General features: G+C 54.5%; 1 protein-coding gene across 1 annotated transcript in view; it reads right to left on the bottom strand.

Annotated features, from left to right (window-relative positions):
- ITPR3 (inositol 1,4,5-trisphosphate receptor type 3) overlaps positions 1-21989 on the bottom strand; it is a 66505-nt gene extending 44516 nt beyond the window's left edge. The window contains exons 1-3 of the mRNA XM_019546707.1: positions 21823-21989; positions 10043-10113; positions 3530-3651 (exon numbers count right to left, since the gene is read on the bottom strand). Coding sequence (XP_019402252.1) covers positions 3530-3651; positions 10043-10113; positions 21823-21911 — 282 coding nt within the window. The 5' untranslated portion in view covers positions 21912-21989. The remainder of the gene's footprint in view (positions 1-3529; positions 3652-10042; positions 10114-21822) is intronic.
- Positions 21990-22011: the final 22 nt, after the last annotated feature.

Raw genomic sequence — 22011 nt, 5'->3', positions numbered from 1 at the left:
TATCGAGCTGTCCTTTGCAGTGGAGCCCACCAAGGCAGCATCCCAGCGAGACGCTGCTCCAGGGCAGCCAGCATTTTGAAGAGCAAAAGTCCCTGCCTTGCAGCCCCGTGATGAATACGGGTGACACGTGCCCAATGGCCACGGACTTCTGGGCAGCCTGGGAGTGTCCCAGGGTGACTCTGTAGACGATTGTTCAAAGCGTGCAAGCTGGCAGACCCCACAGAACTGATCAAGTGAAGGGTTGTGGGGAGCAGCAGGGGAACCCGGTCCTGCCCATCTACTTCTCTATTTCTAAAGCAGCGTGCAAGGAGCCAGCAGCTCACTAGCAATTGAGCAGGACTGAAAGCTGCTGAGACTGCCATCCACAACCCTGCCCTCCCTCAAGAGGGAAGGGAAGGAGCTGCAGGGAGGCTGAGGGGGGCTTTGAGCCTGCAGAGAAGACGACTAATGGAGCATTGGAGGCTACGAACCTCCCTCGCCTCCCTGGAAGCAGCAAACAAAGCGACTGCCCAAGCAGGTAAGTGCCATGACCGTAAATCTGTTCTGCCAGATGCTGCCACTTGAAGAATGCTTCGCTGACAATCAAAAGGGCTTTAAAACATTACGCCACTTTCCTTTCATTAAACCGCAGTCCCCTGAAATCCTCCGACAAACACTGGAGAGACAGCTTGAGCATGCACGGTTTGGGAGGGGCCCACAGTTCACCAGAAACAAGAGCTGCAAAATGAACTGCATGGGAAAAGGAGCCAATAACACTTGGGGCTGCTGGGCTCAGCCTGTGCACAGGAAGTCGGGAACAGAGCACGCCACTGAAACAGGTCTGAGTATGCCAGGGCAGGGAAAGCGTGGCCCAGCGCTGCTCCCGGGGAGAGAAGAACGTAGCAGCCGCTCTTGGAGCGGAACCCTTTTCAACCTCTCTCCCACCTCCACGGGACAGGGTTCAAAGCTGGGGGTGGGGAGTCTGGCTGCCACGTGTCTCCAATACAAATTGCTCGCAAAAGTGAAAGAAGTTTAGTGCTCCTGGCGTGTTTCTTAGGTGTTTATAAATCACCCATTGTGAGATGTGACTGGCGGCCTGTTCCAGGAAGGGAGGTGACAGGTCTGGACGTCGGCTGTGGGGAGCAAAGGCAAGGGGCCACAGATCAGGACTCACTCCAAAGGGCGTCTGAGCAAGGGATGTGCGCTGTTAGATGGGAGAAGACGACGAGCTTGTATAAACTAGCTAGTAATGATGGGGCCAGGACTTGATTCAGACATTTAGCAACGGAGCCCTTCATTCATGATCCGTTTCCATTAAGGCTTGTTAGCAGTACAAGGTGTTTTCTAACCCACGCAGGAGAAGAGAGGCCATCTCCGTATGCAGCCGTGTACGGCACGGACTTGATATCATGTCTTCCTGCCTTCACAACAAGACTAGAAGCCTTTCTGGATGCCGAGCCGTAATCAGCCCCAAGTTATAAGCAAGTACCGGGTGACACGTTCTGTCTCATGTCAGACACGAGGACAAGAGAGATGATCGAACGATCCTGCCCAAACTCAAAATTCATGACTCATCCTTTAAAACATGCCAGTTGTTTCTGACAATTATGCAACGTTTAATAGGGGCCTTGTCCAAATTCATTAGAGTCGAGGGTGATGTTTGACTTGCATGGGTTTTGGATTGGGTCCTATTCACAGTTTTTCCCAAGCTGCCTAGCTCCCGGTGCTGGGCCTGCTTTATTTCTCACAGCATTTCTGTTTTCACAGGCACTGCTGTCCGCTACGGTCTTCTCCCACTAGCTCAGCCCATCTCTGCTCCAAGAAATGGGTTGTTCCTTCTTACAAGCCAAGCAGGAATCTGGATTTACCATTACATTATCCCATTCTGCTCCTGTTCAGTCGAGAGGTGTTTTTGCCCCTTCTTGAGGCCCAGAGAAGCGATGGGCATTAGATAGCTCCACTCACAAGGATCCCAAAAGGCAGGTGTCTCCAATGCCCTGCAGAGCTACCGCTGTCTGAGCTCTCTATCACACACCACTGCAGTGGGAAGGAAGCTGTTTTTATCAGCATGGAGCAGCCCCACACAATAGCTGGGTGCAGGAAATGGAAAACAGCATCTCAAGGGGAAATGGTAATGGGCTCAAATGCAATTCTTCGTGGTGCTCTCTGGTGAGGACTCCAAATGGCAGCCCTGCAAAAAGGATCCCCTCAAAGGCGAGCATCTCCCTACCAGTGCAGCACTGACTCAGAAAGAAGCCCGGCGGTACTGAATCAGCTAGGACTGCTGCCTCCTTCAGCTTCCCTTTGATGGAGGTCTCCCTTCCACGTGACACTTTACCTTGCGTCATCCGGGAAGATTGCAGCCCAACGTGATACAGTGACTGGGCTTCTTAAGTAGCGGGTGTCTTCAACAGGTTTCCATTCACAGATCATTGCATCTGGCCAGATTTCATAAGAAGCACCCTGCCATACCATCCTGCCCCCCTGATCACATCCGTTTTCCCCACGGTCACTCAGTGGTGTGGCCATTTTGCATTTTTCCAAATACGCTAACAATAAATACAAGCCTGTCATACACACACTTGTGCTAATAGACACATGCACACACACATACAGAGGCTCCCTCCTGCACATGCACAGCAGCTTGTCGTGCTGTAAACTTTTACGTTAAATGTCATCGTACATTATTAGCACATATGCATGGCCCTGTGATGGCCCAGAACACAGATATCCTACCAGGGCACAGGAAAATGAAAGCTTTCAGGCCAAATTCATCCCTGGATGCTAGTGGGTGTAACCCCCCCAAAGCCTCTGGATCTGTTCAAGTTGATGGCAATGTCAGGGCTAGCCCAATGCATTTCTACCCACAGTGGAAGCAATAAACCTATCATCAGATCCCTGCTCCGCGATGTATTTCCCACTCCCTGCTCAAGAGCAGATCTAAAACATCAGTGCCACAGATCTAAGGGATTCCCCTTTCTCCCAAGGACGGAGACGCCAGCCTGGAACAAAAGCAAAGGAGAGGCAAGGAGACAGCAGTGAAATCCAAGGATAATTTATCCGACTGCCAAGGGCAGAGAAGCAAACAAAGGGGTGGAGGACGAGCGCCCCATGCAATTCCAACTCACTGGTGCAACATGCTTTGTGGTAGACCCCCGTGGTAGTCTGTCCATATAACAGTAACAACAATAGCAATGGTTCTGTTTGTCTGCAGATCTCATAGTGGTCTGCAAAGGAGGCCGCTATCACTATCCCCATTTACTGGGTTACGATATCTTAGAAGATTATATCGATAAAAGCCTGCTGCTGCTACCAGATAATGGAATGGTTCCTCTCGTTCATGGGAAAAGAGGGCCACGATGGTCCCTGGCGGGGCAAATCGTTACACAAACATCACCAAAAAAGGGCCCAGCTTTCCAAGAATGCCCCAGGGAAAGGCAAAAGATGTGTCCGCGTTTGTGGGGTGACAGGCTGGCAAGTCCTCAGCCAGTTACTCCACGATGCCACGAGGACTGTCAGCGGCCAGAGCGCCCGGGGGAACGCTGCTCACCTGGAGTTTCTGAAGCAGCACGACATCGGCGATCTTATCCTTGTCTTGCTTGGTCTGCTTGGCTTTCCAGTACTGCTTCTGGGCGGAGTAGCGGTTCATGGGACATACTTTGAAAAGGCAGTCTAGGAGGAGAAGCAGCCAAAGGTTAGCCTAGGTCACCAACACGGCATGTCTGGTACGTCCCCTGATTTCTGTCAGTGTGGGGTGCAGCAACAACCCTGCAGAGATGCATCCTATGTCAGGATCACTCCTGGGACAATCCCTGAGATGCCAAGGGTTAGGGCACCGGGGCCAAGGGGCAGGCCTTCCACTCGGGAGGCTGCCAACTTACTCAAGGTGAGGGTATGGGCGCTGCCTTCGCATCTGCCCCACATAGCCCCTGCTTCAGGTGTTTTTATCCCTGTCAGAAATCACCAGGCAGCTCTGCAACATTTGCAGCCACTGTCCTGGTGCAGGCAGTCTGCGCACATGAGCGCCTGTCTGTCCGCAGCCACCAACGCTGAGCCTGCAAACCTGGGGCGCGAGCTCAGGCCTGAAGTATTTCAAGTGCAACCCCCAGTATATTAACAAGTACTGCCCAAGAGCTGGTCAGAACAGCTGGTTTCTTCACCTCTGCTGCTTTCATAATGAACTACAAGGGAAACAGGATATGGACTAGAAAAACAACAGTGCTGAAGATCAATTGAACCACACTAGGAGGAAGCAGCAGCAGCAGCAAGCTGCGGGCTTCACGAGGAAATCTTGCATGACAGAAGTCTGCGTGGAAAGCACCCAGTCTGAGAAAGTCAGAGTGCAACGGCTTCGGACTTTGCAGTGGCTGGCTGCACCCTGGGTCCCAGAGATATTGCGAGCGCCTCGCTCCTTCCCCCTTGTAATCAATCCATGCAGCTGCAACCCCCTATCAATACTCACAGAGAGGATAACAGACTTACTACTGGTGCTAGCAGTGATGGGGCGATGTCTCAGCTCACTGGGGAGACCTGCTTCGGGAGCAAGCGCCCCGGTCTGGACCCCAGCTCCCCAAACACATGGTATTTCTACTCATGGCCAAACTTCTCGCTCCCCCTCTTCCAGGTCCCACCTGTTTTTTTGGGGAAGGGCTTCATGGTGTCGCAATCCAGGTGCGCTACTTTAGGACCTCTGAATTGAGAAACAGGGGCAAGCTCATGGAAAACATGAGGCTGTTGGCACCATGGAGGCTTGGAAGATGTGGGGGCAGAGGCTGGGGAGGAAGAAGTATCAGGCCCTGGGAGCCTGGGTCACTCCTGAAAGAGCAGCCCAGAAACTTGAGACGCAAAAAGAAAATCATTTCGCTCCTTGGCTCCCGGCCCGAGGTGCTGGCAAAGAGGTATGTCTTTACCTGGGAGTGACGAACAAACAAGGCTGCGGGAGCAGTTCTCACCGTCCCGGGGCTGTTGGAGGGGGGCCAGGTTTCAGGTTTCACTCCACAGGTCTATTTGCTCATGGCAGAGCTGGTGCTAAGGGGCTCTTGTGATGCCGTGCCAATAGAAAGGGGGTGCCAGACCCACCTTTGCGGCGGCTGATAGACTTTGGACCGGGTCCGGGCCCTGCGGAGGGGTGGGGCGGGGGAGACACGCCAGGAACTCAGAGGACAGTCTGCTTCCCTCCACTGGGACCTGGGGTGCTTTACCGCTTTCACGCCTACCCCTGCAATAGCACAATTATAAAAGGATCACAGAAACGTATCTGTTATCCAACGATCGCATAGTGCTTTGATCCTGCCACGAATTATGCTGCAAAAAGGACCTTGCTGAAGACGTCTGGCTGCCAAGAGATGGCTCCACATCAAAGCCCTGGATCTAACCATGCCCCAGCCTTAGGAGAGCTGAAACCTAGCACAGAGCACGGCCGCTCACCACCTTTGGGAAACTGAGGCACGGAGTAATTTAGCAGCTTGTCCTGAAGCACAGACCCAGGTTTCCTACCCAAGTTCTGACTCCCAGGCCCAGGACCCAATGACTCTGCCCCTTAAGAGGGTGATGGATGGAAAAGTCACGGCGGGCCTTGCAGGAGTTGCGAGCTTGCTGCCCACGGGAGCAGAGGCCACTGTGCGCGACAGTGCTGACTGTGACCCAGCACACAATTGGATGCGCCTTACCGTCTCATCAGGGCTTTCCTTTCGTTCTCTCCCAGTTTCCCTCGTTCTGACTCAACCACATTTCACGGCTGCACGTTGCAAAACCCCATAGCAGAAACAAAAGCCTCCAAGGTTGGTGCCGGAGCTTTGTAGCACCCATCGACCTTTGGTCACGGCTCCCATAATTTATCGTATGTATTATCTTGGCCACTGCCCTCCTCTGCGATCACAGAAGGAGAGAGACATAGGGCTGGGAGGGACCCCCAGAGACCAGCTAGTCCAACCCCCGGCCTGAGGCAGGATCATCCCTACCCAAACCATCCCATACAATCCTTAATCTAACCTCTTTGTAACACTACCATCAACCCTGACACAAGACCTAACCTATAACATAAGACATAAGGCACAGGACTTACGAGGAGAGGCTGGGTTTATTTATTCTGGCAAAGAGAAGACTGAGGAAGGATTTAATAGCAGCCTTCAATTCTCTGAAGAGGGGTTGCAAAGAGGAGGGAGCTGGACTGTCCTCAGTGGTGGCAGATGACAGAACAAGGAGCAATGGGCTCAAGTGGCAGCAAGGGAAATTGAGGTTGGATATTGGGAAAAACTCTCATGAGGAGGGTGGTGAAGCATTGGAACAGGCTACCTAGAGAGGTGGTGGGATCTCCATCCTTGCAGGTTTTTAAGACCCGGCTAAACAAAGCCTTGGCTGGGATGATCTACCTGGGGCTGGTCCTGCTTGGACCAGGCGGTTGCACTAGATGTGACCTCCTGAAGTCCCTTCAACCCACATTTTCTATGATTTTATACCACCCAAACCTGTGGCGGGTAAAGCAGGGGGACGACAGCAGCCAGGACTGGCAGCAAAAGCTGATTACAGCAAGCCCAGCTCAGCAAGCGTGTGCTCCAGAGTAGGTCAGGACAGGGGCTAAACTGAACCAAATTCAAACACCAGGAAAACAAAGGACTTTGCAGGGAAACTCCCTGAGCAGGAAGCAGACTCGTCTTGGCATGTTAATCCATTAGGATCAAAGTCCCCCTGGGAAGCCCCCTGTGCCCCGCACCTGGCAAGAGGCACTCAGCAGCTGGCAGGATCAGTCCCTCCTGCTCCCACACAGCAGCGAAGCTGTCTGCTCTCTACACGTGCGCACAGAAACCCACCGAGAGGAAGGCAGAGGCAAGCCGGGCACAGAAAGCCCCGGTGCGGTGGAGGGTTTAATCGCTGCGTTTGCTTTTCCCTGACATGCCTGAACGTGGGCCTCAGAAATGCCTGGGAGGGATCACAAGAAAAGCAAGGGAGCAGGAGCTGCCAGGCGTCTTTCAGAGATCGGCAGCCCCCGCCAAGCCCAGGCACTACACAGCTGAACTGGGTGTTTCTAGCCTTGAGGCAGCTGGACGGAAGACTCCCAAGGTATTTTAAACCCCTAAGCCTGACTCTCCTTCCACCTAATTGCCTTTATGCCTCACTGGCACCACTTAAAGGGGGTAGGAAAAGGTCTCGGAGACTCTCCTCTCCTTGTCTCACATAAACGTCCTGTCCAGCCAGCTGCGGGGCTCTGCCATGGCCTTGCCGCTGGCCCCAGCACAAGGCCTGGAGCGGGGCTGTGGCCAGGATGCTCTGCCCTCCGGCTACCCGCTGCCTGCCAGGAGCCCAGAGGAGGCCAGCGTCTGCTCCACCTTGCACCTGGTGCCTCAACCCAGAAGAGGATGCAAGTTAACCTCGAGCCTCTCTCTACCCCTGCCAAAGAGCTGCAAGAGAGTAGCAGAGCGCCAAGGCCACTGCTGCACCACCCACCCGGTGACACGCGCCTGCTTTTCTGGCTGCTATAACGAGGCCCCGAGTCTCACACAGACCTGACATAAGGCTCCCTAAATTCTGCAGGAGTTTGTATGTATGATTCCCCTTCAGGCCCATCCCCAGGGAGAGAGATTTTACTGGCTATGTGGGCAAGGAATCAAGATGAGCATCTTATTGCTAGCATAGGTTTCCCCCTCTTTACCTTAGGCTGCTCCCATCCAAGCCAAAGACCCATCGGCATCACAGGTGCAGGCTGGAGCTACACAGAGCTTGCTGGCTTTTGCTGTCCAAGTCGAATACGTTCCACCCCAGGATGGCAATGCAGAAGCCCAGAAGGGAACAGGAGTCCCCGGATGAGCGCTGCACCTCTCACGGAGATCAGTGTCATGAGACATGTTACAAAGCAGAGACACAAAGCTGGGAAGCTCCATCTCTAAACGAGATGTATAGGCATCCCATTGCAACAAATTATGAGGCCGTGATGAAGGTCAAAAAAGCTCCCATGCTAAGCTCGGAGGCTACGAGGTCCTCCGACACAGTTTCTTCATGTGCGACCATGAACTTTGGTGCCGAGTCAAAACGCGGGAAACAGCACGAACGAGCATCGTGTGCGTAACTGTACCCAGACACGGACAAAGTAAAAAAATATCAGGTTAACTCTTAAATATGCACACCAGGTCACGGCCCCGTGGTCCCAGGTGCTGTAGGCACATCCACCAACAGGACCAGATCTGCTAGCAAGGCCACTTGCCCATCCTTCAAACGCTTCTCCTTTGCCATGAAACTCAGAGGCTTTACATCCTGACACGTTCTCCCACGGTGCCGTATCCCCTTGCCCGGACCCACCTGTTGCGTCTTGCCTTCTTTGGCTGGAAGCTCTTTGGGGCTGGGACTGTCCTTTTTGTTCCCTGTTTGTACAGCATGCGCCACAACGGGGTCCTGGCCCATGACTGGGGCTCCCACCTGCTCCCACGATGCCAGTAATAGGTGCCTGTTTCCCCACAACCTGTGACACCTATAGTCCAGAACAGGGGACTTTCCCCAGGGCAACGTGGCTGCGCCTGAAGCACATGGAGGCCTCGGTATGAGGAAGGAACAGGAGCTGGTATTCCCAGCTCACGTTGCAATGGAGCAAGCAGCAGGGCTCCAACAGAAGAAGGCGGATACAAGGATCCTTGTCAGGGACTGGAAGAACCAGGACGAGGGACCCAACACTTGAACAAAGGCCCAAGCATCAGTCCTGAGAGGTGCCGGGAGCTGCGACCGTTTGGCGTCTTGCTGGCTGGGACACCCAGGGGCTCAGAAATGCCAGGGGTTAGGAAAGAGGGAGGAATGCTCTGGTCGTCCTGCCTGCCTGTCCTGGCTTTGCCAAGCCACTTCCAGGAGCCAGGAGCCGCCCTGCCCCTCCACTGACTCATCACCTTTTCCATTTGGACCAGGTCGCGAGGCAGCCAGCTCACAAGGGAAACTCAACAGCGGCTGCCTCTCGCTGGAAATGGGAAAGAATAACTGAGCCTCCAACCGGGGCGGGGTGGGGCGGGGTGGCTGGAACGTGACAGCCGAGAATAGACGGGGATTTAATGTGTCTCCCTAAAAGCTGCCTGCCTCTTCAAAGGGCTGGTTAATCCCTCCCTGAGAGCTGCAGCCTGACCCAGCAGGCACGAGTGCTGCCCCGGGCCAACAGCTCACCATGGAATAAATGCAGGTCGGCATCTGCCCCTCCGTCCGTCCATCCATCCCTCTGCCTCCCCAGCAGCTTCCTCTCCACCGGCAGCCAGCGTGACATACGTGAACGCTGGGGCAGCCAGGACCGTGGTTCAGGGAACCAGGCCAACCTGCCAAGATTTGTGGTCAACGCACTGGACTGAGATTCGGAAGAGGTGGGCTCAGCTCGTGGCACTACCACATGCCTACGGCGTAACCCTGGGCAAATCACTCAGTCCCTCCGCCTTCCCCCCACTACAGACCAGGGTGAATAATCGCTCCTGTGTCTGGCCTGGCTATTGAAATCTTGGCGAGGATGGTCAACTACCCTGTGCGTTTATAGCACTGATCGTGGCCAGCGAGGCACTATTTTAACGCACCTTACTAACAATAACACCCCAACAACAGGACCCTTGTCTCAGGCGCAGCTCTTGCAATTCACATAATAAAACCACCCTCCAGACCCAGCCAGACCTGAAGAGCAGTGTACACGCTCCAGTGTGTGCAGAGAACAGCCCAGCCACTGCGACAGTCAGAGCCAGAGACTGCTGGAGGAATCAAGCAAGGAAAGGCGGTAAGAGGGAAGGACTGATTCCTGCTAGAAGATGCCTGCCTGATATCCACCACGTTGCGTATCAGTGCAAATTCTCCTGTGCCGCTTTGCAAAGGACAGAGGACGCAGGCAGATTCACAGGCCCTACAAAGTTCTGCTGGGGCTGACAATAACGGCACCTATAGCGCCAAGGAGTGGCGCAGAGCTGCAACATGAACCTCTGGCCCGATGTTAGAACAGGAGCTTGCAATAGCTCCTCGCCCCACTGGAGACGTCCCAGCGCTGGGGGAGAAAAGAGCGATGCATGGGACCACGTCCAGTGGAGCACGACTGCTGGGACCCTGCCCTACGGCCTCTTACCTCGGAACTTCTTGGGCGGATTCTCCAGGTCGCCGGCCGCTGGCTCCACCACGCAGCGGTCATCAACCAATCTGGAAACAAGCACAGGGACAACGTCTCAGCAACAGCGACTCGGCTGAGCTCGGCAGCCTCACCACAAACCTCAGAACGACCAAGCCAGCCGCTCCGCTGCCTCACGGTGCGAGTCTAAGCAGAGGGGATACCACGCGATGCCGGATGCACAGCGCGACTTCCTCTGTTCTGTACAGCGCTGGCCCCACACGAGACCTACATCTGGGTCCCGACTCAACCAGCATCTAGCAGGACCCTTCACCCAGGAAAACCCTCGTGGTCTTCACCATGCACCATTCTGAGCTGCCCACATATTCCAGCGCTCGCCCATCTTTCGGTCCCCTAGGATGGGGATGGCCAGCCTGCAGCACAAGTGGCATGGGCAGCCTCTGTGCTTGGCATGCACGTGGCAAACAAAGGAGGGGACAGACAGCATAGCAGCAGATTGGACAGGGAGCATAAAGCAGAGCAAGAGACCGTGCAGGGAGCACAGGGCAGGTAGCAAAAAGCAGAACAGCATATCGGGCAGGAGAAGGGGATCAGAGTGGCACTCAGGGAGGGTATGTGGCTAACGGGTGGCAGGCCTGCCAAAGTGACTGGCCCACAGCGCCCTTGGAGGATGGCTGCAGATAGCAAAGCAAAGCTCCGTCATGAGCAGGGATCCTGGTCTTCTCTGATAACCCCCCCATTTTCAGATCAAAAGAAGGAACCCAAACTCCACATTTTTCCGTGATTAAAATGAAATGCCATATATATATATATATATATATATATATGAAAGAGAGAGAGGTGTTTCATTTTAATCACGGAAAAATGTGGATTTTGGGTTACTTTTTTAAATTTGAAAACTGGGGATTTTTTTTTTTTTAAATCAGAGAAAACCAGGATGCCTGGTCATGAGCGTAGTCCCATAGACATATTCCCACTCCATAGCATCTCGTGTCCCTATCCAGACACCGGGATGCTATGGATCCAGCTGAAGGGGCGATGCAAGGGGAATCCTCTCTTGACAATGGCGTCGTTCCGGGCTAGGCAAAGGAACCAGCTGTTACACCTCCAGATGTGACCGTAGGATCCCTGGCTCTATCCCAGTGCTTCGGCTGCCAATCTCAGCAGAAACCAAGGAGCAGCACCGACAGAAAGAAAAAACAACACGCATGAGACGCGCCCATGGGGTTCAACACAGCACAGCCCATTCCCTGGACTGTTGGGACCAAGCTGCTGCAGTATTTGAAAGTTAGTGCACTGCTTCCAGACGACTGGAGAAGCGCTCTCGAACTGCGCAACGCAGCTCCTTCGGCTTTGCCAAAACCCCCTTCCTCGATGCAACTGCTCTTGGGCAAGGGGCTGGGGGGACATCAGACAGATCCCAAACACACGCGGGCTTTGTTCCAAGGAACCGAGGCTGTGGATGGACGTGGTCTTTTCAAACCACAGCCGCGCTCCACTTTGCAACCCCCCCATCTTCGGGGAAGCCAGCAGCTGCTCTGCACGCCACGACCTATCTGAGCAGAGGCCTGGCAGGTGTTGGAGATGGCCCTGGCCCTGCGGCCCCATGGGGGGCAGTGGGTGTAGCTGGGAAACAAGCTCCTCCAGAGAGGCTGGCCGTACCTGCTTTGCCACTTTGGCTTGCTTCCTCCTCATCTCACTCTGCCGAGGAGATGGGCTGAGGGAATCCAGATGACTAGTCACCACCCCTCCACCCGGGGTTAGGAAGTGAGAGGCTTGTCTTCACCTGCCGAGGGCAGCGGGGGCTGAATTGAGCATGCGGAGACGCATTTGCACGTACACAGGCCTGCACTAAGCGCAGAATCCAAGGGATGGGAGAGCATCCGGTGCGTGAATGCCCATCACAGGATCACGGGGCAGGGGGGAGGTAGGGGCAGCACAGGGAGGTAAAACAACTCATGCCACATGATGCACCATTTGCTATGGAGCGAGGAGAAAAGCCCAGACTTCCTGAGCGTCAGACCTGTGCCTCAATCGCACCACCATGCCACGTGGCTGTAAAGTGGCACGATGACCCCTGGGATGACAGGTCCAGACCATCACAGCTGCAGCATCACTTCTGCATGGCCAAGCCTGTAGGGTGACAGCTTCTTTCGACAACGGACTGTCATGTCATGGGTCTAAAGCAGACAAAAATGGCTCCCACGACTGCAGCTGAAATGGTCCCATCCACGGCTCGCCCTGCCAGCCTGCTCCCCAGAGCTCGGGCCCCAGCAGGCTTGCTCTGAAATGGCCAGGAGCTGCGAGGCAGCAGACTGTGGCTTAGTTCTTCTGGCCGGTTTCTAAAGCTGTTTTCAACTGATGCAACAAAAGCTCTTCGGGACAGAAACCACCTGCAATTTACAGCACCCGGGGGCCTGGGGACCCCACTGTAACGCAACGTGGCAATAATGAAGTCTCACAAATTATATGGCTTCTGTCTGGCTCCCTCCCCATTCCCACCAAGCTGTCTCGTAGGCTACAAGAGCAAGACTTTCCAGCAGTCTCATTTGTTTGGGACTGTTAAATCACATCTAGCCCTGTCCAACCGATCAGAGCCAGCACCCAGCAGTGGTCTGTGTCGCAGGGGGCCAGGAGACAGGAAATCCAGGCATGGGGACCTCATCCAAAGCCCACTGAAACCAATGGAAACTCCCAACCCCTTCTAACAGCTGGACTAAGATGTAGATCAGACCCTGCAAACAGGAAGGGATTAGTGTCTGTTAACCGATGCTACGCTATGCTAGGGAGTCATAACTAGCTGTGAAACTCTCACCTTCCTGTTGCAAGGCTGGTGACATTGGGTGTTTGTCTTAAAGTCCCTGCTCCCGGCCTCCTGGGATTCACACAAGAGCCTCGGCACGCCTGCGGGCTGGCGAGCCGTGGGGACGCTGCGTTGGGTGGCAGTAGGGGTTAATCCCAAATCACAACCGTACGAGCATTTTGGGACTGGGGCCGCAAAAGGAGACAAACGCGATGCTTCGAGGCTCAGCAAACAAGGGAAATTCCCCCAAAGAAGGCACTAAAAATGACAAGGCAACACATTGTTTGCTTAAATCTGATGCCAGGGAGCCTGACTCATGATTTTCAACAATGCTGAGGGCCTGCCGTGGGCTGGGGAACAGAGGGGCTTTGTCACAGCCCGGGCCGTGTCCAGCACCGCTGCTGGGCTGCTAGATGCAAGCTTGTGTCCCTCGAGCCCGCACGGGCACCACAGGAACGTGGCACAGGGGGGCGGTGGGAGGCAGAGGCGGGACGGCAAGAGAGGGAGGCAGAAAGAAACCTAGCAGAGAGGGGAACTGGTTTTTGCAGAGCATAAGAGAAGAGCGATGCCCCATGCCAAAGTCTTTTTTATTATTACTAAAAGGGGGTGGGTAGTTCAACCACTGACTTAACTCAAAAGGGAGCAATTAGACCACAGGCAGAGTTGTGTGTGCATGGCAATAGCAGCTGGGAGGGAGGAAGGGGGGTTCACTTCCCTTATCTGCAGCCCAGACTCTCCATGTGTACATATTTCCTCTGAAGCTGCTAATTACAGCCCCTGCTTCCCATTCCCCATCTGTAGCGCAGGGAGAAAAGGCCAAGCGATAGCACAGGAGGGAGGGTGCCATGCACTGCCCCTCCCCGCTGCCCACGCGCGTGCAGGAAGCCCTGCATGGCACCCCTGCTGCAAACAGGACGCCCACCCACGGCAGCAGGGGATGGGCCCGAGTCACAACAGAGCGAACTAATCCGGGCCGCAAAAGGGGAGAAGTCTCCGTTGCCCCTTCCCAAAGAGCTGTGTGGCAACCCCGGGGAGCGGGGCAAGGAAGAACCCGCGTCTCGAAGGGGAGAAGCTGGAGCTATGTGCAGACATGGCAGGGACCCATGCTCAGCTAGCAGAAAGCACCCTGGTCCTGTGGATATCCATGCCCATCAGGCAGATGCAGGAAAGTTTCCCGCAGCCTTGTCCCCCCACTCTGCACACGCTGCGGGCACACGAGCTTTGGTACTGGCCGGCCGGCCGTGCAGGGCTCGAGGCAAAGCTTTCAGTTGTGGAGCTGCAGTTTTGAAGAGCCAAGGGGACCTGTCCCCACTGACTTTCAGAAGGAGCTGGGGTGCTCTTAGAGGCTTAGTCCTGCACCAGTACATCATTTACAAAGGGATTTAGGCATCGATTGGCACACAGGGATATTTGTTGCTTGTGTAAGTTGGACACCTGACTCTTATGGGGAATTAGGTGTCTGGTCAGCACTTTTTGAAAAACCTACCAGATACCCGGTGCCTTTAAGAGCCCAAACTCCCTTGAAAACCTGACTTTGTAAGATTAAGCTTTAAGTGCTTGGATAAAACTAGCACGATTTCACAGAGGTGCCAAGAACCACGCCCACTGACTCCAGCCAAGCTGGAAGTTTGGCTTTATCCTCCGAGTGCCTGGATTTACCAATCCATAATGTGGGATTAAAAGCACTGACCCCAGCTGCATTGGGAGCCTCCATTGGTTAATGAACAGAAAGTGGTTTCAGATCCTTTAAGCCTGGGATTAGTACTCCGCAGGAACGCAGTTTTGTTTTTATTAAACTGATACACCGCAATACTGTTCCTGAATAAGAGAACAGAAAACAAAGGCTTCTGTCACTACTGACGTGAGTCATGTGTCATGCTGCCGAGGTACAGACACGATTCAACTAATACCTGGCGTTAGGTGTCTCAGCGCTACAAGAAAGCTCACCGCTAGAGCTGCCCTTGCTACAACAGCAGCTTGGATCTGATAGGACAAAATGAACCCTGTAAGATTAGTGGCGGGGGGGGCACCAACAAGGGCCAAGACAATGGCTACAGGTCTTTATTACAGTGCACTTCACTCATAATTCACTTAACTGCATAACGTGATGTCAGTCCCAACTTTTTGCCAATTCCATAAACGGCATCAACCATCAAATAAGTGCACAAACCACGTGAGCGCCTCGCATCTTTCCGCCCCGCTCACTGCTTTGCAAGGCAACGGTGTTGCACAATACTGGTGCCTGAGATGGTGAAGGGAAAGCAGCTCTCAAAGACCTGCTCGTAGAATTGATGAGACCAGGCCAGTTTTGCAGCTAGTAGCAGTTTTGAAGAGGAGACGAGATGGCCAGTCTGGGGGCAGGTGACTTCCATTATTTTCAAGGATAAAACTGATTATTAGAAGCCTTGCAAATGACAGCAAGTCAGTTCCAGGGCTGGTGGCAGAATATTTTTAAATAAGGGAAACTACTGAGTGTGGGGGGCTACAAACACCAAAGCAATGGCAACAGTGGGTGGGCCTACATGTGCATTTAACTGCACCTAAATTTCATGCACGTTAGCTTTATGCGCATTAAGCGGGTTTAGGCTGATGCTACAAGTGCAGGCATTAATGCTGTGTGTGTGGACTAACTTTAATCCATGCAGTCCACACAGAGCGTTAATGTGTTTTAATGCATCTATGTGCGTGTTAATGCGCTTCAACTATTTGTGTCTAAATTCACCATGTTTAATGCACATTAAGGGCACACATGTGTAGGCACTTAGGCTAATGCGCATTAAAGCATTATGTGTAGATGCACCCAGCGTGCTTATGGAACGTTGCTTGCACCGAGTTTGGGCATGTACATGCTTTAGGGAACTGTGTAGGCCACCGGTACTCGACCTTCTTACACTCAAGGCATCCCTTGGAAAATGCCAGCTCCTAGTTTTCATTCGTTTTCTGACTGCAGAAAAATAACAGAACCGTTTTTGTGTTGCAAAGAACTCAAAATGACCAAAGCAGGGCAGAATGTTTTTAACACCATGGATTCCTAGCTGAAATCTCTGGGTTTATCTTGTGGCTCGTGTTTGCGTGCCTAATGGTGCTAACACTGCGTGGCCCCCCACAGCACCCCAGAAAGGATGTCAAGGCATCCTGGTTGAGACCCACTGGTGGAGACCTTTCCATCCTGAAGCTGCACAGAGCATGCTGCAACTGTGAACAAGAACCAGCCCCTCCATGTTTAAGCATGTGGCGAAAGACAAAAGGTAAGCGAGAGCGGTTTTGATGCCTTTATCTAAAACAACCCACGAGTGTCCCGGGTGATAGGCTTAGGGTCTGAATCTACTGCTTTGAGCCTAGGCAAGTGCATCAGCGTCTGGCTCAGTTTCAGATGCGAGTAATTCTGATGATTTCCATGGGACTGCCCTTAGTGGCCAGAAGTTGAGAGGAAGCAGGAGGTTTCAGGATAGAAGGGGATCCAGTCAGCCAGCAGTCAACATTAAAGGGCTATAGCTACAGTTCGGCTGGCTCTGAAGGGAATGCTTTGAATCTTTAGGATCCATTTAGACAGATGATCTTGATGCCTTGGGAAGCTGTAGGTTCATCAGCTACCTCCAGAGATTTGCTGCAGCCTCGAAGAGGTCTGGGGAAGAGTTTGGAAGCCTGGACTCCACTCTGAGCTCCTGGGAGCAAGCATTAGAAAGCAGAGAGAGCAGACCCATGAATGCAGCCGAGATGGCCTAGGAGCTAGGCTCTTGCACTGGGCTCTAGTTTAAATGACCTAGCTACCCCACAAACAGCCAATTTCTCTGAGCACCTTTAGTGAGCCTGTGAGCAAGCCAGGGCTAGTCACGCAGGGCATATCCCCATGGCAAAGCTTGCACATGTGTTGGAAGAGGATCCTGGCAGCTGTCTTAGAAGCACGAACTTGCAACATCCCATGAGCTCGATATTACTTCCTGAAGCCTTTCCAGTGGCGGGGAAGCACGGAGCGCTGGGGTCTGTTTCCGATCGCGCCGTTTCAGCTGTGACCTGAGCAGAGCTAGCTCAATCCTTCAGGAGACCTTAAAAAACAAATTACGCAAGCTCGATGCTCGTGAAAGAGGCCAGATGTACAATCCTGAGCTGGAACGTCTGTACTGGACAGCGGACAAGAGAGAGCTTCCCCCCCATCCGTGAACAGGCCTCCTGTCCTGGACAGGTCGGTCTAACAGGCTAGTCAGCCTCCGGCCCGCTGCAGAGGCCACCCACGAGGACCACTTTAGCAGCAGCCGACAACTCTGATACCTGTAACCGAAGCCAGCTCCTCCCCACAGGCCCCGGTACGAACACCGGCAGCAGTTAAGCTCCTGGTCATTCACAGCCTAGGTTGGCATCAAACCAGCAGTGCAAAAGCAAGAATCCTTCCATCCCTTTACCAGTCCCCAGCTCCACGCTGGCTCCCCTATTGCCCCCAGAAGCCCCCACCACTCCCCCTACAACCCTGTCAGATTAGAGAAAGGGGCAGGGAATCGGGCCCACAGCCCTGCGTGCTCAGAGCAGGACGAAGGAGGAAGGAACAGCACTTTCAAACAGCTTGGAGGCAAGCTCTCTCTGACCCAGGGCTATCAAGTTATCCTTTGCCCAGCAGTCCCACCCCTTAAATCCACCTGCAATCACAAAGGCGGTTATCAAAGGTGTGATTTTGCATTAAGCAGCAGGCTCCTGTTCAGGTGTGTACACAGGGCCCTTCCCCATTGCGCAGCCGGCATGTCCATACCCAGCAATGCTTGCCCCCGGCTGCACGATCTCAGAGCTCCCTTCTCGGCGTCACTGAGCTCAGCAGCCTATGCCGCGCGCCCCAGGGTGCTCCGGGGGAGTGCGCTGCAGCAGTCCTTTAAGCAGCGCACCGGAGTCCAAGTTGCGTCTCTAGGAGAAGACATAGTCACAAGTCAGAAAAGGCAGGTAAGGCTGGAGGGCAGAAGCAGAAGACCTGGGTTGTAGTCCAGCCTCTGCCAAGGATTTGCATAATCAACTCCAAAAAGCATCTGTGCCTCAGTTTCCCCTACTCAGTGCTGATAAAAGTCGTCCACTTTTGTGAAGCTCTGCGAGACAAAAACCACAGCGCGTACCTGCAGGGAGTTATTCTTAGCACCATGTAACCCACCCTGGGACCCGCAAGGTCCGGAGGATGCTCCCTCCCGGAGATTTTGAGACAGCTGAAGGCGTGGCTATTCCCCTCCTCCCCCCAGCATGCCACGACCCCCTGGTGATGCGACCCTAGCCCGTGTCATGCAGAAGACCCACGAGGCTTAGCACTGCAGACTTTGCTATCGAGCTCTAATGCTTTGCTTCAAGCGGGTAAATGGTGCTGCCCACGTGTACTGTGCATTGCTGCTTCCCTGGGACACGGGCGTGGGAGGCTTCCCTGACCACCATTCACGAGGCGCGCGGAGGTCTGTTGCCGCTGCTATGTAAAATGAAACTTCATTATGAGCGGGAGCTTTGCGAAGGCTCAGAGGGGACGCGGGCACTGCACGACCGTGGGAGTCAGGCGCTCGACTGCCCCGGTGGAAATCTCTCCCTGAAGCCACACGCACAGATGAGCAAGCACATGCACACACCAACAAGACTCCCTTCGCAGCAACAACCCCACCTGTGCTGGGCGGGCTGGGTCGCCAGCGCACCAACACAGCCCGCTCCCTCCCGCAGCCGTTGCTCAGCCAAGTGTGCAACGTGCAGCTCTGCGACCTCTGCAGCTGCTTTCGTCCCCGGCCATTGGCAACTGCCAGTTCCCTTCGGTCGGCAGCAGCAGACCGCCTGTCCGCGAAGCCAGCTCGCCACCGCCGCCCCCTCTGCGCGGAAGGTGCTGGGTGTCAGGCACGGTACGGGGAGGAGGAGGCTGTGGCCGTCTTGAGCAAGCAGACTCCTATCGGGCATCCATCCATATCGTAAAAACCACCATACAGTTTGGCAGCTCCATTCAACTCCACCTCCTCCTGCTCCAGTTAATGCAAAGCCTCTAATGCTAGGGTGGAAGAAGGGTGGAACTGGCAATGCTCTTTAGCCCGAGGATAATTCTTCCGACATGTTTGGTCACTGCCGCTGTCTCGGTCTCTGAAGGGGAAGATCTCCAGAGAGCCTTTTGTTAACTCCCGCTGACGTTCCAGCTTTGTCATTTTGCCTCCTTGAAACGCTCGGGCTTGACCTGTGCCTCTGTTGAGCCGAGCACCAAAGCGCGCGTGTAACCGCGCGCGCACGGAGGGATCCCATCCGCTTGACCAGGATTGTCCACGGCCTCCACCAGCCCGCAGGCTGCGCCTCTACGTGCTTTCCAGTCTCGTGGTTAAACGGGACGCTCGGACACGCAGGGGTGAGAACGAGCCAGTTCTTTTTCTGCCTGTCCCACTGACCCACTCCACGGCCTTGAACAATTCACTTGCCTTCCGTGTGCCTCAGTTTCTCCTACTGTAAAATGGGGATACTGACCAGAATATGGGATCCTTTTTTTTAAAAAAAATATTAGAAGGCTAGATTCCAGCCACCAGGTAGCACCTTAGTCTTGCTGAGGTCAGTAAAACTGCATGGGGACTATCCAAAGAGCATTGAACTCCACAATCTGAGCAAAGCCACTAGGATCAAGCCCAGTGATCGGAGATCTCCCAGTAAAAGCCAGGGAACTGCATGACCTCACAACGCAAACCCCTCCAGCAGGGGTGGGCAGGAGCCTTTCTGCTGAAGCAACAAAGAAATGGTAACACCAAAGTAACACTGATTCAGAAATAAATACCTAGGGGCTCCCTCCACAGGAACTCTATCACAGTCCAATTCTGGGTCAAAATCTGGACAGTCATTAGTCATTCAAAGTCGCCTTGGGCGCCTCCAGGCCAAGTTCTTGTCTCATGCTCACGCACCTTCCCCATTCCTTCAACACCAAACTATACATGGGGTTTCCCCGGCAGAACGTGGCCAACGTCTCGCCTGCCATCCCATCAGGAGGCAATGCTACAGCTCCCCATAGGAAGGAGTGGCACCCCCAGAGCCAAAGGCGCTCAGGCAGTGCAGGTCTCACTCTGCAGACCTCCTTACTCAAGTCCAGCCTCCTACAAAGCACCGCAGGATTCTTTCCCAAGGCTTAAAACTCCATTTCGTTCAGTTTTGGACTCAAGCAACTCCTCCTTTTGGAAGATTAATCCCATTAAGTGCAGCTCAGCAAGCCTCTCTACTGCCTGGGAGCTCTAATAATTTAAACCAAAAGGAAAGCAAAGCTTAAGCATTAACCTCCACCACACCTAGAGCCAAAACGGTCCCGGCACAAGGAGCTCCATGTCCCCCCACCCCGGTTATATACAGGCATCCATGTAGACCTGCAATTCTCAACCAGAGTGATTTGGCCCGCTGTTCAGTGCGTGTTAGGTGTGCAAACATGACTGGCAAGATAAACCCAGAGGTTTCGAATAGGAATCCATACAGCAAAAAACTTTCTGGCCTGGTTTGGCATTTCTGAGTCGCTTGCAACAGAAAGCGAAGCGCTGGCATTTTCCTCGAGTTTATCAAGGGGCGCCTCAAATCCACTAAGGGGTGCTTCGAGTCTAAAAGGTTGAGAATCACAGACCAAACAGAGCCTCAGGGAAGCAGAGCCTTCTCTGTTCAAAAGCCACCCTTCTCCAGGGCTCACAGGGTGCTGGCACTGATTCCTCTGCAAAACCCACTGGGCCCGGCTACGCTCTCGCTCAGGCTCCAGAGTCCGTCAGGAGGATCCTCAGCAATGCCAACAACGCAGGCCCCCCGACCACAAGAAGAGAGCTTCAGATCATCGCGGGGACAGAGGCAATCCCGCATAGACTATTTGCTGTCTAATGTTTCTGCCTTGTGATGTTTGCTTGGCAGCTGGAACCACTTTCCCACCCCAACCCGGACACTTCAGCTAACAAAGGAGATTGCACTTGAGACTCTTAGCAATTCACCTTCCAGGACCATGGCTCACTTTCCCCTCTGCTCTTTGGCTGCTGCTGGAGAGGATGTCAAACACAAACGGATGGGGAGTTTCCGGTGCTGTGCTCAGCTGGGTATGAAGTATTATGGCCCGGGCTGGCTAAGCTATTTGACTAGCAAATGAGCCAAACAAGATGCGTTCTGCAAACAGGCCTGGGGAGAAGCCCTCTCAGTAAATAACTCTGCTCCTTTATCGCAGGAGCGATTGAAAGTGTGGCTGAGGAGGATTTTGTGGCTGCCCTCCTCAGAGCTGGGGTGGAACCAGGACGAAGCGAAGAAAAAGGTGAAGACAGCTATGGGAACACAGACAACACACGAAGAGCAACGGCTGTGAAAGCACAGACTAATTTCCCCACGCGAAAGGGTGGACACCCCAGTGCAAATGAGCCTGGCGTGGATCTTAGAGAAGAGAAACCCAAGACTACACAGCAGTGCGGCGCAGGCCGCCGTGCAGCTAGACCGCCACGGGCCTCTCCCATCCCTGCCTTCAGTGATCTGACATGGGGGCTACGCCGAGCCGGCCGTCGAGGCTGAACCCAGACCCCGGCGCGGGGGCAAACAGCGCTAGCATCGAGAGAGCCGGCTGGCGAAGGCCGAAACGGCCTCGGGAAACGCTCCCGCCCGTTCAGGGGCGCACACCGTGCATGTGTGTACGGAGGTGTGCGTGGAGGCGTGCGCACCAGCAGGTTTGCTGCGGTTCGGCATTTGCCTGCGCGCACACCTCTTCACAAAGCGTGCGGGCACAGCGGCGTGCATCTTACACAGCTGGTTCCAGAGGCGCGCGTGCAGGTGAGCGCACCCAAGCGCGCAGGCAAGCGCGGCGTTGTGCGGGCACGCGGGGCCGTGCCGCCCCGCTCGCCGGCGCACGAGAGGCGGGCGGCTCCCGCCGAGGGGCGCCCGCGCCGGCTCCGCACCCGCGTCTCAGGGGCCGGGGCGGCCGCAGGGCCTCGCCACGCTTACGAGCCACCGCCGGGGCTGGCGGGGGGCAGCCGGGGACGGGGCCCGGGGGCCCGGCACTCACCCCAGGGTGCTGATGAAGCCGTTGACGGAGCCCTCGGCGTACAGGGACACGATGTCCCCGACGTGCAGGAAGCTGGACATCTCCGTCATGGTGCTCGGCGCTGCGCGGGCTCCGCCGGCTCCTACCTGCGGCCGAGCGCGGCGGCAGGAAGCGGCGCCGCCCGCTACATGCCCCGCACGCCCCGAGCCC

This window comes from Crocodylus porosus, unplaced genomic scaffold (assembly GCF_001723895.1).
Source record: "Crocodylus porosus isolate Cpor-Errol unplaced genomic scaffold, CroPor_comp1, whole genome shotgun sequence".
NCBI classification, from domain to species: domain Eukaryota; kingdom Metazoa; phylum Chordata; order Crocodylia; family Crocodylidae; genus Crocodylus; species Crocodylus porosus.
The sequence above is the reverse complement of the archived record's forward strand: the minus strand, read 5'-3'. Positions and strand labels throughout refer to the sequence as shown.